Here is a 16,234-nt window from a genome sequence, read left to right on the forward strand (position 1 = left end):
CATTCTCCCGAATGGCCTTAATAAAACAACAACTGATAATTCTCTTTCATGTGACCATAGCAGCACAGTCTCCAGCAGACAACTCTCAAACTGATTCAATGCCTGTCATGTCACGTGGTTATATGCTGCCTGTGTGAATATTTCTATCATAACTCAGAACCACAACTTGTTACGTGATCTTTGAGATATTTTGGAAAAAGTAAACGTTGTCATGAATCACCTTCTCCAATGAGGTGTTATTCCTCCCTCTGCCAAGAACATAATGAACATTATTATTTATGAAGTACCAAGCATGATATTATTAACAGCCAAAATATAGTGAAAAAGTACATGTACATTCAAAAAGTACTTTAGTTGCAGTCCAGTGACCCCTGTCAAATAGATAAGAATGTTTATACGACCACATAGTGATAACTCATCAATGTGAGTAATTTATTCAGAATCCATTAAGAAATTCCATACCACATATGTGATAAACAATTTACTGAACTGTGAATTCTGCAAAGCTAAGCTTGAACATTCAAAGAATATTAATATAGATAGGGAAACGAGCATAATAGCTCTGTTGTAATGAAATCATCCTGCAGATGTAACTTTCCTGGTGTGCTCCTCAGTGATGCAGCTTCTAATATTACAGAATTTTATGCATCATTTATTTAAGACTTGAAATGGAGCTTTGCAAAAGTAATCTGTTTTCAGTTTTACATTTGTCAACTTTCTTAACTTCTACATGTTTAAATCTTTATTTCTATTTTTTTAATCTTTTCTATGAGGTGTCTTGGGTTTGGCTGGATTGTTGTCATCATATTTTGATTGTTCATCACAAATTGTTCATCAATTTTGAACAAACTGTGAATGTCTTTATTTTCTCGTGGACCAGTTAACCCACAAAACAGAGAAGCAGAGAATACTTTCTTTCCTACCATTACTTCAAATGATAAACCCGGAATACCACAAATCTCTTGCATCCAATACTTCTAATGTCTAAGGTAAGCTTAAAAAAACACTACTAACTGCATTTTTAGAATAAAACATTAACTGAATAGAAATGAAATACTATGTAAAGAGAAATACATCAGTAAGAATAGAGAAATAATATATAGTGCAGACCCGTAACCTTCAAAGATTTAATATTCAAAGATTTGCATCTTATTTTGTGTGCTGCAACCTGTAGAACTGGTGTGGCGCAAGCTCCTGTTTCACTTCCTCAGTAAGCTGTAAGTATCAGTATTTCTTGACCATGGTCCCCTGACCTTTTGTTTTCTACACATGAAAACTGTATGATTTAGAAATGTCCTCCTCTAGATGCCATCTAATGTCAGCCATTCAGTTACAGCACAAATATTTGTATTTGTTTCTAAGTTATTATTTTTTTTACAATACATAAATTATTAGAACTGTCTTCACAGACAGACTCTTAAATGGCTCTACTGTTTTTTCTACACAGTGTACCAGTCTCTATTCTCAGTTAATATGTCTGTGGAAATTTAGAGCAGAAGCTTAAAAGTATTTGATCATTGTGATAGCACTGAACAAAAAACAGCCTGATGTGAGTCATTTCCTCATCTGAGCTGTGAACCACAGATCTGTTAAAGCATGTGATATATGTAGATGTGAAACTCCCCCTCATTCAGCAAACGTCAACCAGACAGAAAAATACCCTCTCAACCTCTTACAGCAGATCTATATCTGTTGATGAGTGAGACGCAATGTGGATTACACTTTTTATCACAACAGCCCTCTGTTTTTCTATGTCCCGAGCTGGTGGTGAGTAAACCTACCATGTTATCACTCTTATGTTGAAAGGAGTATACTTGTGAAGTGAATAGCACACTAAATATCTCAAAGTTATGAATCCTTGAAAAAGTAAAATTACCCCAGATTCTTTGTTACCAATAGCTAGTAAGGACTCTAAGTCAACCAGTTTCACAAAACTCCCTACAAGTGTGCTGATTAAACACTTGTAAAAGAACATCTTGTCTCTCATGTGTCTCTGGAGTTAGATGCCACTTAGACGTTTAATCAGCTTCCAATCTTGTTTAAATGTATTCATTATGCTAATTTTGATCTTTCCATTCCTGTGTGTTTTACTTTGACAGACTTCTGTGAAAATGTTCTTGACGAATGCCGAAAAAGTGAATCATGGATAGGGTAATTCAACTTACTGTACATATCACATTCCTGTTTTTGAAAATGTATATAGTTAAATGTTAGATAAATGCTGTCAATACTGGCTAAAATGTTTTCATCTCTACAGTGGCTGCTTTTCGGTGTTTTTACATGGCTTCATCATCAAATAATACTTGTTAGAGTGTTAGTATACAGCCTCTAACATATAAATCACACACTGATACTTGTATGCTGAGAGCAAGACCAGTCTTATCTGAGAGGACAGTGGAGAAATGAGTCACAGATCTATAAACTAGAGCAGGCGTGGGAAACTCCAGGCCTCGAGGGCCGGCGTCCTGCAGGTTTTAGATGTGTCCTTGAACCAACACAGCTGATTTAAATGGCTAAATTAGCTCCTCAACGTGTCCTGAAGTTCTCCAGAGGCCTGGCAAGGAACTAATCATGTGATTCAGGTGTGTTGACCCAAGGTGAGATCTAAAACTTGCGTTACACCGGCCCTCGAGGCCTGGAGTTGCCCACCCCTGAACTAGAGGAACACAGTGTAACACTTTGGAGTAAACATAATTTTGTATTATTGTTTAAGTGTATTGTGTAAGCTGGTGTTTGTTAAACTTAATACAGACTTGATTCATCTAGAAACATTATTTAAATGACAATTCTAACATTTTAGCTGATGCTCATGTTTCTTGATTTAAAGAGCTCAGACGTAGGCAGAAGTGCTGGAGATGGCGTAAATCATAAGACTGCGAACCTCTGTGTCCTCTTTCTCTCACTGTTGACTTTTGTCTGTACTTGTCTTTTTTACTGTACTTTTTATATTGGTTTTTTATTTTTATTTTTGCCTTGTGTTAGCTGCTTTGACAGATTTAGGCAGCTAAAAGTTTTGAGTTAGGTTTAGTAAAAAAATGTGGACTGGGTTAAAATACCACAACTTATGCCTTGTCTTATCATTTCTGCAGCTCATGCATCAAAGAACCAACTGCAGTAACACTGCGGTCTCTGGCATGGCAGCAGCTTTGTCTGAATTTCTCACATTGTTTTCCTGTGAAAGACAACATCATAGTATTTAAAAATGTTCTATGTACCAATGTCTTCATTTAAATATATTTATGTTTATCAAACTATGAGGTTCTTATGTATTAGTAATGGTTAGATGTACGAATCAAGATTAGTTGGTAAAAAATGTAGTTTAGTCACTAGTTTGGGTTAAAATAAGCCTGTTTACTTTGAAAACTAACCGGTTAGACAGTACATTCAAATGTTACGCTGAGGGCTCAAGGTTAAATGTTTATTTTAAACAGGAGTTTATAATCGTTGATGCCAAAGGTAGCAGTATCATATTTTGAAATGCCAAAAGACTTAACAAAGCTGTAGAATTTGATATATGATAATATGAACATTATTATTAAATTATTGTCAGAAATTAAAATTAAAGCAGTACAAGAGAATTTATTTTTGTTCAACTCAAGTTCTTGCAGTTTCATTTTTTCTCCTTTAAATGTATATCCATGAACAAATGAAGTAATCAAATAGCAGAGAAAGGTCCAATAATTGATCTTACTTCTCATCTCTTTGCATTAGTTTGTCTTTTTTATCCTCAGTTATATCCCTGTTTGCATGGTTATATATCTGAACTATGTTAAATATCTGTTGGTAGTTGTTATGAGGACAAAATTATGACCTGCAAGCCAAGAGGCCGCTCCATGACAGGCATCAAACAACTCAAAGTAGACTCGCTTCAAGAGGTGAGGTCATTTGGAGCTGAAGTGCTTTTTAGAAGTGAAAAAGTTACTTTTGATCTGAATTTCTGTATTCTTGTATTAATGAACTCTAATTACTGACAATCAACACATTTTTTAAAGTTATGTTTTCGTGTATGCTTTTTAGGTTGATGTGAGACCTACATTTGAACATAGAGTTCAGATCCCATCATCAGCTCTACAAGAAAGCATAGGAAATGTGTCTGAGGTGGATGTCCTGGTGGTGGCCTCTGTAATTAACAGCAGTTATTTTAAGGTTGGTAACGCTAAAAGCAACAGAAAACAAACCTTAATTATTTATCCACAGGAGGTTCAACATTTTCTAATGCTGATGCGTCTTGCATTCCTCCAGCAGAGTCTCTTCACACTCAGCTGTTGCTTATTATGAAAACTGATTAAAAGTTGCTCCTTTAATAAGATGTCCAATTACGTTTCACTGAGGGCCACAATGAGAAGTGTTTGCTTTAATTTGATCTAAAATTAAAGTTTGTCTGATATATCTTACAAATTCCTCAACCAGTCTACAAACAAAGTTAACCTTTATTTCAGTAATGCAATGCATTCTGACTACAGTTCTATAAAAAGCCTGCCATACAGCCAACTCACAACAACATGCTTCACAAGCATGAATCCGAAAGCTTCTGGAGCATTTAGTTTTGTCCATCAACATAATTCTAAAAATCTTACAGAGCCTGTTTCACAGGCCTGAACATAACAATGCAATTTGTCTTTACAGCTCTATCTCTTTGAGATTGAACCTGAAGAAGTGTTCTGGGTTGTATTTTCATTAGTGGCTCAGCTCTCTACCATGAATGTTTCACAGGGGTCTAATCGAAGTCTGGACTTAAGATATCCTGCTTGAGATATTTAAACACAACTATATACAAACCATTCATCTTCAAAAATCCTTGTTTGACTGAATTAAAACAATTCTGCAAAGTAGACTGGTGTCACGGCTAATGGAAGGTATGGACTCAAGTGCGGAGCTCTGGATGCAAAGCAGACAGTGCGTTTATTTACAGTGCTCAAATACAGTCTTAAACAAGAAAGAAGTGCGATTCTCCAAAGGTGATTTTCTCCCAATTCCCGAAGGTGGTGCAGGTGAGTCTCTTCAATGAAAATCTGTGTGTGCTTCTCCTCCTGAGTGATAAAGGGAGGGAGGGAGACACACACACACTCACACACAAGCAGGTCGTCCGGGGAGGACCGTCTGACTGTGAAAACTAGGACAAATTCCTCCACAGTTATGTAAAAAAATTGTTGACAGTTATTGCAAAATAATAATAATAATAATAATAATAATAAAAATAAAAAACTTTATTTATAAAGCACACTGAAAACCAAGGGTATACCAAGGTGCTTAAAAAGTAACATAGAGAATAAAAGAAAGATAATAGAAATAGAAATAGCAAGTACTAAGTATGCAAGCAGATAACTGTCTACATAGAAGAAGAAGAAGAAGCAGATACACAACAAACAAGGAATTAAATGAGCATAAAAGTGCATAATGTAAAATCATAAGTGAAATGTTAACTAGAGAGAAAGGCAAGATTGAATAAGTGGGTTTTTAGTCGTGATTTAAACAGTGCAATAGAATCAGAGGCGCGGAGGTCGAGAGGGAGGGTATTCCACAGTACCGGGGCAGCCAGAGCAAACGCATGGTCACCCCGAGACTCAGCACTAATTTACTAATAGTTTTGAACGTAAGAAGTAATAATTTAAATTGAATACGGTACTTTATGGGCAGCCCGTGCAAGCCGGCTAGAACAGGTGTAATAGAGCAGAATTTCCTTGTACCAGTCAGAAGGTGAGCTGCCGCATAGAGATTAGGCGCAGTTGGTGGAAGCTATATCTCACTACAGCAGACACTTGCTTCTTACTGAGTTTGAACGAGCTATCCAGCAGCACACCCAAGTTACAAATATACCAAAATGCAAAAAAATTTTCATAACACTGTACTTGTGGCACTTCAAACTGCAGCTGCAACTAGCCAACATTTTCAAAAAAAATCTTAAAGTGATGTGGAAATTAGTGGTGCAACGGATCATGGTTGATCCGTAACCCAAACCGATCCCACTCCACGGTTCGGCACGCACGTGATCCGAAAAAGAAGGAAAAAAAGGATGTGTATGGTGCGCGTGGTCAGTCTGTCAAGCGATAGTTATGGCCAGCGTTAGCGGTCCAAGTGGAGGAGCAGAGGAGTTTACGGCATTTAAGCAGCCCTTTGCTGCCCAGTCTGACCGGGCTAAAGCTATTACAAAAGCTACTGGGGTGTTTAGCTGCAGACATTCTGCAAAATAAGGGGTTTAAACTATGATGAACGTGCTTGAGCCACGCTATGATATCCTGTTGCACGTCCACTTCAGTGACAAGATTGTACCCAGGCACGTATGAGCAGGAAAAGTTTAAAGTTATGGCTGAACTGTCCCAGGCATCTTCTGTTGCCCAACTACAAATGGGTGGACCTCCAGGGCAACGGAAAGCTGCGTGGCCGTGACCGCTCATTATATCACAGCGGAGTGGTAGATACAAAGCCCTGTACTGCCCTATATTGCACCTTAATTAGTTTTTATACAATTGCATGGAATGAGTCTTGAGTTGAATGTTTTAATAGCCAAAAAATAATTAAATAAGTTAATAAGTAAATGTTAAAATTTTGTCTTTTTTTTCTTTCTTTTTTTTGCTGATCTGAAAATTTATCCGATCTGTGACTTAAAACCGTGAGCCGATCTGAACCTTGAGATTTTTAATCCGTTGCACCACTAGTGGAAATGTAACTACAAGACGTCTGCTAGGAATAAAGTTAAAAAAAAATTCCAATTAATCTCACCCTAACATGAATGTTATGTATCATCCTTCTTTCAGCTGAGTCCTCCCGAAAAAAGCAGGAGACTTCTTGGGGGTCTGGAAGTATTTAGGTACTCAGTCATATGTGTGCGGGCAGGAAACCGTGCAGTCAAGAATCTCTCACAACCCATCACGTTAACCTTCAAACACAACAAAGAGGTAAAAAGACAAAAGTGTTGGACGAACATCTGAAATAGAAAATGTAACAACCTGTTTACCGTTAATTTTGATTCCAGGTTGAAAGTGGAACGTGTGTATTTTGGAAGGAAACATCAGCAAAGGATGGAACAGGTACTACTGGAGATGTCAACCTTCAGTTAGTTTGTTTCTAAATAAAATGACTCAGCTACTCAGAATGTTTCCTTTATAGGTTACTGGAGCAATGAAGGCTGTGACACAAATTACACGGCACATGAATTTATTTGCAGCTGCAAACGTCAGAGGTTCTTTGCTTTGCTTGTGGTGAGCTGAAAATCTCTTCCTACGTATGATAAAAGCCTTTGGCAAACACCATGTTTATCTAATAAATGTTTAACAACTGTTACTGTTGATAAACAATTTAAATTAAGGAGCTGTTTCAAATGTATGCTGTACTCTTACTGTGTAAGAACACAACAACAGACAGAGGGAAACACAGAGCTTAATCTGACAAAACGAGACAGGGAGGAAGCAAAACTGGAAACACTGAGCATGGGAGGCGAGACTATCACAGCAAAACGGGAAACAAGAGACATACACAAAGACGCGGACTTAGCACTGTGACGTGGAGACATGACTTACTAGGGAACTAGAAACATGAGACAAAAGTAACTAACCATGGAACACAGAGAAGGCACAGTAGAAGAAAACTAAAGACTAGGAATGATAAATATAACACAAGCAGAAAACCATAAAGAGAACCAAAATTGTGTAAAACATCAAATCAAAGAAAATAACTACAAAAACACAAAACACTTGGTCACAGACCCAGTACGGTAACAAGCACACCTGCCACTCTAAGACACACACACTTAATTTTAAGCTTTGCCAGCACATGGATGACTTCTACAATAATTCACTCATCATATAATTGTGATGAAGGGTGAACCAACCAACACAGTCCCAAGCATTTATTGTTCCGACATGTAAACATCTCGCCATTTTAACATGGGAATGGGGAAATTTAGGTATAGATGCTCCTGTACAGATGTCCATCAAACACGTGAATGTAAATTACATTTCAAAACAACAACTTCATCTTTTTATGTTGCAGAATCCAGGAATATCGGTGACAAAAGCTGATGCCGACAAGCTAAACTACATCACTTACATTGGATCAGGATTCTCCGCCCCCTTCGCACTGATCAGTTTGTTCATCTATATTTATCTACAGTGAGTAGATGTCATATTATTCACATTTAAAACTTTATAGTTTTCAGTTCCCAATTGTGATCAAATAAGAAATTGGAGAAAATAAACAATTTGCAAGTTTATCCACAGTTCCACTTCAGCAGTACATATCCTGATGTACATATCCAGAGTGAACTGCTTTGTCTCACACTGTGAAGTTCCACAGTATTCAGTTGAACAGAGGTAGTATGCTTTATGGTATTTTAGTCAAAGAGATGAAAAATATGTTTTTAAAAACATATTATTATTGGATTTATTTAATCAAAAAGTGTTTTCATTCTAAAGTCAAACCACTGTAACAAAGTCACAGATAGAATCAAAACCACAATCAGAATTTATTAATCCCAGAGGGAAATTGAGTTGTCATAGCAGCAAATATGCAACAAACATCAAGCACTCATATAAAATGAAGTGTAGAGATTGAGATACTGAAAGATAAATATTAAGATAAATATAGAGGTATCAGTATAAATAAATATATATACATTTAAAAGGGACACACATATGTGTGTGCGTGTGTGTAACACGCCCCTAGTGAGAGGGCAGCCAACAGATTATATCTGGTCCTGAAAAAAAACAGGTAACTGATGAGATGGACGACAGGTAGTTTGTTTTCCTCTCTCGCTTCTGTCAGATCTTTAATTATACACATTCATGTGTTCAAAATCGGTTACAAATCGTCTGAATCTCTTTATCTCACATTCCTAAAATCAGAATAAACTTAATGATAATATAAATAATATAAACAAAAATCTAAACAGCCATATCGCTTGTTTGTTACTCAGAGCTACAAATCACACTCTTTTTACCCACACATAGTTTAATAAAACAAACATTCCTGCACTCTACCATATACTAGTGGCTTATCTGTGTAGTCAAAATCTCCACATCAACATTGCAGAGTGACCAGAGTTGTTATTTCTCTAACTTTAGTCAGTTACAGTGGCAGCACATCAAACTGTCTCTGTGAATTCACTAACTCAAATATACAGGAGCGGTGTTGTACTTTTGAGGGAGACTTAAGTTTAAAAAAAGACAAAGCCGAAGGCTACACGCAACTCCAGCATGCGCGAGCTAAGCTAGGTCCTCCTGTCTTAACCGTAACAGATTTCAAAGACCAAGACAAATACAGATCCCACCGAGACAAACTAATCGTCAGGTTTTACTTTTACTTGGCATGTTAATTATGTGGACCACATTAAATTTTTCAGTTCAATTAAATTTTATTTATATAGCGCCAAATCACAAGTGCAGTCGTCTCAAGGTGCTTAATATTGTACAGTAGATCGTACAATAATAGATACAGAGAAAAACCCAACAATCATATGAGCCCCTATGAGCAAGCACTTTGGCGACAGTGGGAAGGAAAAACTCCCTTTTAACAGGAAGAAACCTCAGACAGAACCAGGCTCAGAGAGGGGCGGGGCCATCTGCTGCGACCGGTTGGGGTGAGAGAAGGAAGACAGGATAAAGACATGCTGTGGAAGAGAGCCAGAGATTAATAACAAGTATGATTCAGAGCAGAGAGGTGTATTAACACATAGTGAGTGAGAAAGTGACTGAAAAAGAAACACTCAATGCATCATGGGAATCCCCCGGCAGCCTGCATCTATTGCAGCATAACTAAGGGAGGATTCAGGGTCACCTGGTCCAGCCCTAACTATATGCTTTAGCAAAAAGGAAAGTTTGAAGTCTAATCTTAAAAGTAGAGATAGTGTCTGTCTCCCGAATCCAAACTGGAAGCTGGTTCCACAGAAGAGGGGCCTGAAAACTGAAGGCTCTCCCTCCCTTTCTACTTTTAAATACTCTAGGAACAACAAGTAGGCCTGCAGTGTGAGAGCGAAGTGCTCTAATAGGGTGATATGGTACTACAAGGTCATTAAGATAAGATGGGGCCTGATTATTTCAGACCTTGTATGTGAGGAGCAGGATTTTGAATTTAATTCTGGATTTAACAGGAAGCCAATGAAGGGAAGCCAAAACAGGAGAAATCTGCTCTCTCTTTCTAGTCCCTGTCAGGACTCTTACTGCAGCATTTTGGATTAACTGAAGGCTTGTCAGGGAGTTTTTAGGACAATAAGGCCACAGTAAGGAATAAGGTCCACATGTGGCCTTATTACTTACTAAACTGAATAAAATAATTAAATGATGAGACGGCCTCTGCTAGATCTGATGAAGAGCAGTAGCATTACACTAAACCATCTCACTAGGGCGGAGGTGCCCCCTTGTGGTGCAACTTGGGATCTCAGAACATGTTGGCTCTCCAACAAAAATCACAAAATTAAGGCCCTTGTGTAACAAAACTACACCTGAAAACAATGTACAAAAATTAAATCACATAATATGGCCATACACATTATAGTGTTCCTTGTGCAAATATATGTCATGGAAGAATGAAGTTATGTTGTGAAAGATCAGATATATTTCACAAGTATAACCAGTTTAGTTATGCTGTGACAAAGTCGGTGGAACACAAAACCAGTTCGTCATAACTGATCACATTTCTTCTGAAAGTCTAGCAGCCCACAGTCATGGGGGAAAAATGTTTAATAAATTGATCATTATCAAGCTGTGGGTATTAATCTGCTTATATTTGCCATTCGATGGGAGAGAGCAGCTCAGTGTGGTTTGTGGCAAAAACCTCTAAGGACACAAATACTGTGAGACCCTACTGTGCTGCTTATGAACTAAAGGGTAAAACTTTTACTACAGATATTTTTACTAAGTTTCGTCAGGGTGGCCTATATAAAGAAATGTCTCTATATCTGAGCATTTATAACAGTTTCCTTTAACAGTTGTCTCTGCAAAGACTGATGAGCGTGTGAGGTTGCAGAGATTGCGTCACAAAAGCTCAGTTGCTGCTTACATTTTGGGAACTATTTTTTTTCAACATGTTGATACTGGTATAAACAAAATGTAGTCACTTCCCCAGAGACATCTTCTGTCAAGTAGCCTCAAAGAAACACTGCTACGAGGGCCTGGAAATGCCATAAAAAAAACCCTGAACATTAAGAAAACAAACTCAATAATATTAATGGTAGAAAAAAAAACATGTGATTGTGAATGAAATTTGTAAAGTAATTAATTAAAGAAATGTTGTGTACATTAATATATCTGCCTGAGAGTGATTTTGTCATGTTTGTCTTTGTAATTTGTTTGTTTAATGAATTTGTTGATTTTCCCATTTCAGTTCAACCCATATTCTGTTACATTTCTAACATTATATGATGCAAATGAGGCGACTGCTACTCAAAGTGTGGTATTAAGTGAACTTTGTGGCTACATCTAGTTATTAAGAGACCATTAGAGAAGTGAGGCTACAGCCTCATGGCCTTTCTTACATATTGTTTTATCTGCTGCATTAGTGTGGAGTTATTACCATCATCTCACATCTAAAAAGGCAAGATAATATCCACTATCTCCACAGTTGGCAACAAGAGAATAATTCTGTTTCTGTTTTAGTCGGCGGTATCCTGAGAAATCCATAAGTCTGCACATGCAGCTAACAGTGGCGATGTTCTGCCTCCATCTCACCTTCCTGCTGTCCAGCCTCCTGGCCCAACTACTGAAGGAAAAAGAGGACGGCTCATCTTGCCTGGTACTGGGTCTGGTTTTACACTGGTCCCTGCTGGCCACCCTGACCTGGAGTGCTCTGGAGGGGTTCCACCTCTACCTTCTGCTCATCCGGGTCTTTAACATCTATGTGAGGAGGTACCTGCTCAAACTCAGCCTGATTGGATGGGGTGAGTGTCGTTTAGGTGGGACGCTGCTCTGCAATACACTGTCACAAATCTTTAAATGAAAGTGGATTGTGTTGAAGTGTTGCAGCAGCATTGAGAAGTAGAGAAACAGTGATAATAATGCCTCACGCTGTCCTAAAGAACATTCAGCTGACATTAATTCTGTCTTCCATGTTTGCAGGTTTTCCTACACTGGTTGCAGCTGTTTGTGGGATTTCACGTGTTTATGGCAAATACACTCTGAAATACAGCAACAGCAATTTAACACAACACATGTAAGAAACTATCTTTGATATCACTTAATATTAGAGTGAGCCAGGAGATTTTATTTCTAAGCAAACCCATTTTTTATGTCTTTAATAATGAGCAGGTGCTGGATAAGCGGCAAGTCTGAACAAAAGCTCCTCGTAGTCAGCTACATCACTACCGTGGCTTTTCCTTTCTTCGTGGTTGTGTTCAATGCCTGCATGCTGGGGCTGGTGGTGTTTAAGATTTGGGAACTAAGAAGGGGTGATAGAAGCTTTGGAAGCAGCAGTGACTGGAAGAAGATAAACAAAGAGAGAAAGAAGAGGTTATGGAAGGACTGTGTCACAGTGCTGGGCCTCAGCTGTGTGCTTGGGTTACCTTGGGGGTTAGCCAGCACTACATACGTTTCACTCGCTGGGATCTACATATTCACCGTATTGAACTCCCTTCAAGGTTAGTATGCGATCATCATGTCAAGGATTAACTGGACTTTGATCATTTAATAGAAGAACTGACAAACTATGTCTTTCTCTTCACAGGTATATTTATTTTCCTGTGGTCTGTGGCGATGGCCTGGTCAAAATCTCAACCTGAAAATAACTCATCAATCAGAGACTCTTCCTCTCAGAAAATGATGACTACTAGTTTCAACAGCAGAAACTGAAAAGACTAATGCATTATCCATGACCTATATTAGGTGTTGTGCTTCTATTGATATATATTTCAGTATAACTAACAATTAAAAATATATACACATTTAGATGTGTTATTTCTTCCTTTTTGTGCAAATACTATGTAGAAATTTTGAAGAAAATTCTTGTGATTTTCTGTTTCCTCTTTCAAGCAAATATCAATAACTTGACTGTAATGAGTGGCTCTTTGAGTTGACTTCCTATCAGTTGGAAGCAGTGCAGTTATTCTACTCTGACCTCTGGCAACAACAAGGCATTTTCTTCCAGAGAACTGATGCTCTCTGGATATTTTTTCCAGCTTATTCTCTGGAAACTGCAGAGAACTTAGTGTTGGAAAATGCCAGTAGATCACCAGTTTCTGAAATACTCAGGCACCAATGAGCACACCATGCTCACACCTCCGTTCTGTTTCTCCATCTAGTTTTTGTGGTTAGCGTGTGGGTTCAAGGCCAAGCCTCGGAAGGGGTGATTTGGGAGTATGGGGTATTCAGTCCACTGTTACAGACAGTCTGGTTCTTATAGAGCTGCAGACAAACACTATATACTGGAATACAGATACCTTCAAAAATCTGGATTTATTTTCATGTATTGCCATCTTTAGAAAAATGACAAGATGCGAGTTCAGGTTTCACTTCCTTGATAACTTATAATTCTCAACATTTCTTGACAATTATGGTTTAACGTATTCCTATCTGTGTATATGTAAAGCAGTAACATTAGAGTAATTCCTTTTCTTCAAAAAAAACTAATATTCATTATTCAGTTACATTTTTTGTTTCTGTGTAAGTGTCAATTAATTTTTTTAAATGGTCAAGACTAGCTTCAAACCAGTTAAAGCTCTGAAGCTTGTTTTGGTTAAAGCAAACTAAAAGACCATGATGTGGTCTGGCATCATGGTCTTGGCTGGTTAGTCATGTTCTAATGCTTTTTCACAGTGTGTCAGTCTATGTTTACAATGAAATTTTCAGTGGAAATTTAAACCAGCAGCTTCAAATTGCTCAGTCATGACATCTTTGAAAAAAACCCAAAACATTAGCCATGAATCACTTCCTCCTCTGACCTCTGAACCACAGCTCTGCTAAGAATGTGTGAAATTCTCAGCTCACTTGGTTAAGCACACTTCAACCTGGTAGGGCAGCACATTGAATGGTCCTCTTACAGCATAGAGCTATTTGTGGACGAGTGAGACACGATGTGGATTACACTTTTTCTCGTCAAAATCATCTGTTTTTCTATGTCCCAAGCTGTTGGTGAGTAATCTTACGATGTAATTGCTGATATGTTTACAGTTGTTTGCTTATGAGATGAGTAACACTAACTGTAAACAGCCCCTTAAAACACTTCTCTACTACCAGGTGGCAACAACAGTTTCACAACGCAGAAGCCACTAAGTAAGTACTGACCAAACAGCCGAACATCTTGCCTTTCATTTGTCTCTGAATTCAGACTTCAAAACTGTATCAACTTCAAATCTTGTATGACTGTTATTTTCTGATTCCTTCACTTTCTGTTTGCTTCACTTTGACAGGGTGTGAAGATGTCCTGCTTCACTGTACACAAAGTAGTCTTTTTTGGACACGGTAATTTAAATGATGGACATCTAAACACTCCTGTTTTGGATAAGTTGCATTGTTGTACTACATGAATGAATTAATGTGGACACTATTTGCTGTGGATAAATGCTGGATTTGACTTAACGTGACTGTCAAAAAGAGAAACACAGATATACATAATAAATTTTGTTTATGGAATCAGACATTAAACCTATTGAAATTAAGATGAACAACATGTTCATATCTAGATTGTCATCATTTATGTGTTTTGAAATATCTGCCTCAGCTAAAGGCTACGTCCACACTAATACGTTTTCGTTTGAAAATGCATCGTTTTCTCTCTGTTTTGGCCTCCCGTCCACACTGAGACGGCGTTTTTGCTGATGGAAAACGCAGCGTTTTCAAAAAGTTCTTGAAAATGCATATATTTGAAAACGGTGCTTTCACGTCGCAGTGTGGACAGCAAAAACGCAGACTTTCTAAACGATGACACATGTTAGTCATATGATGCAGTCATGTGACCAATTAAACTAAGATAGCGGAGGGCATTATAGAGCAGTTGTTTTCTATTGCTCTCAATTTTGACAGCCTTATTAAAGATTAATATCAGTTTGTACATGCTCCAGAGACCTTATTTAATTCTCACTCGCTTTTGCATCTTTGTACTTTTGTGTTACTCGCAGCAACAACTCCACCTCATTGTTAGTCCATTTAAAAAACTCTGTGCTTTTCCTAAACATTTTGCCGCGACATTTCAAAGAGCCTGAAACTAAATAAACGGCAGACAGAAGTGAGGCAGGTCGAATCTTCTTGTTTCACGCATGCTCAGTACTGGAATGTAAGCGTTTTTGGCCGTTACAATGTGGACGCGCAACTCTGTGAAAACGACTGAAAACGCTAGTGTGGACGCGGAGCATTTTCAGACAAAAATGCCGTTTTCAAATCTATCCGGGCTAGTGTGGACGTAGCCAAAGAGTACTCCTGAGAGTGTTAGTGCCTTTCAGAGTCATAAATGATGCTATCCAACTGCCTGTTAGGGTACCTGGGTGGTCGACCCACTGTTTGTCCAGCAATAAAGCAAAGTTTGAGTTTACTTCCGCCTCTTTGAGTCTGCATATTGGGTCCCCAAATCTGCCTGCCACACACAGCCACCATGACACTGACTTTTACTAAAAGCTGACAGTGTCATTTGGTGTCAGTGCGCGGCTTAAATCACCAGACTGTCATGCAGGAAAATGGGGTTTGTGTGCTTTTAGAGAACTTCATGGGGTTTTTTTTTTTTCTTGAACTTTTGGAATTCGGAACATATTCCATTAAACAATGTGTTCGATCAACTTAGTAGATCCATGTTTATGTTTATCATATATACACTACTAGTCTGTTTACTTTTTACATTGTACATACATATTGAAGATATCAAATACCCAATTTCCTTGCGGGCCAACCTTCGGGATCAATAAAGTTTATTGAATTGAATTGAATTGAAATATATAAAGCAAGATATATGGAATTATGCAGCAAAGGACAAAATGACTCTAAATATGTCTTATATTTTAAATTCCTCAAAGTAGCCACCCTTTGCTTTCTTGACACCGCTGCAAACCCTTGGCCTTCTGTTAATGATCTTAATGATGTAGTCACCTGAAATGGTTTTCACTTCACAGGTGTGCTTTGTCAGGGTTCATTTGTGGAATTTCTTGCCTTCTTAGTTGGGATGGGACCATCAGTTGTGTTATGCAGAAGTCAGGTTGGTACACAGCTGACACCCTGTTTCACAACATATGTTAGAATTCGTATGATGGCAAGAAACAAACAGCTAAGAGAAACAGCAGTCCATCATTGTTTTAAGAACTGAAGGTCAGTCAGTCTGGGAAATT

The 16,234-nt window shown here is 38.0% G+C and overlaps 1 protein-coding gene across 1 annotated transcript; it reads left to right on the top strand.

The window, feature by feature from the left end:
• Window positions 1–1,699: 1,699 nt before the first annotated feature.
• On the top strand, window positions 1,700–12,776 carry LOC146639299 (adhesion G protein-coupled receptor G1-like). Its single transcript, XM_085351598.1, has 12 exons — window positions 1,700–1,767; window positions 2,100–2,151; window positions 3,788–3,875; window positions 4,018–4,146; window positions 6,756–6,896; window positions 6,974–7,028; window positions 7,108–7,199; window positions 7,990–8,108; window positions 11,589–11,869; window positions 12,048–12,141; window positions 12,237–12,565; window positions 12,652–12,776. The coding sequence occupies exons 1-12, from the start codon at window positions 1,710–1,712 to the stop codon at window positions 12,774–12,776; spliced, it is 1,563 nt and encodes a 520-aa protein (XP_085207724.1). The 5' UTR covers window positions 1,700–1,709.
• Window positions 12,777–16,234: the final 3,458 nt, after the last annotated feature.

The sequence above is a fragment of the Diplotaxodon limnothrissa genome, linkage group LG1 (genome assembly GCF_057381915.1).
Source record: "Diplotaxodon limnothrissa isolate DT_005_m linkage group LG1, D_limnothrissa_male_GT1.1, whole genome shotgun sequence".
NCBI lineage: Eukaryota > Metazoa > Chordata > Actinopteri > Cichliformes > Cichlidae > Diplotaxodon > Diplotaxodon limnothrissa.

Excerpts from the sequence above, each read along its gene's own strand:
- LOC146639299 (XM_085351598.1), top strand. The coding sequence starts at position 1,710 with ATGTGGATTACACTTTTTATCACAACAGCCCTCTGTTTTTCTATGTCC. Across the intron at positions 1,768-2,099 it reads TTCTATGTCCCGAGCTGGTG|ACTTCTGTGAAAATGTTCTT; the intron begins GTGAGTAAACCT and ends TTACTTTGACAG. Across the intron at positions 7,029-7,107 it reads ATCAGCAAAGGATGGAACAG|GTTACTGGAGCAATGAAGGC; the intron begins GTACTACTGGAG and ends TTTCCTTTATAG.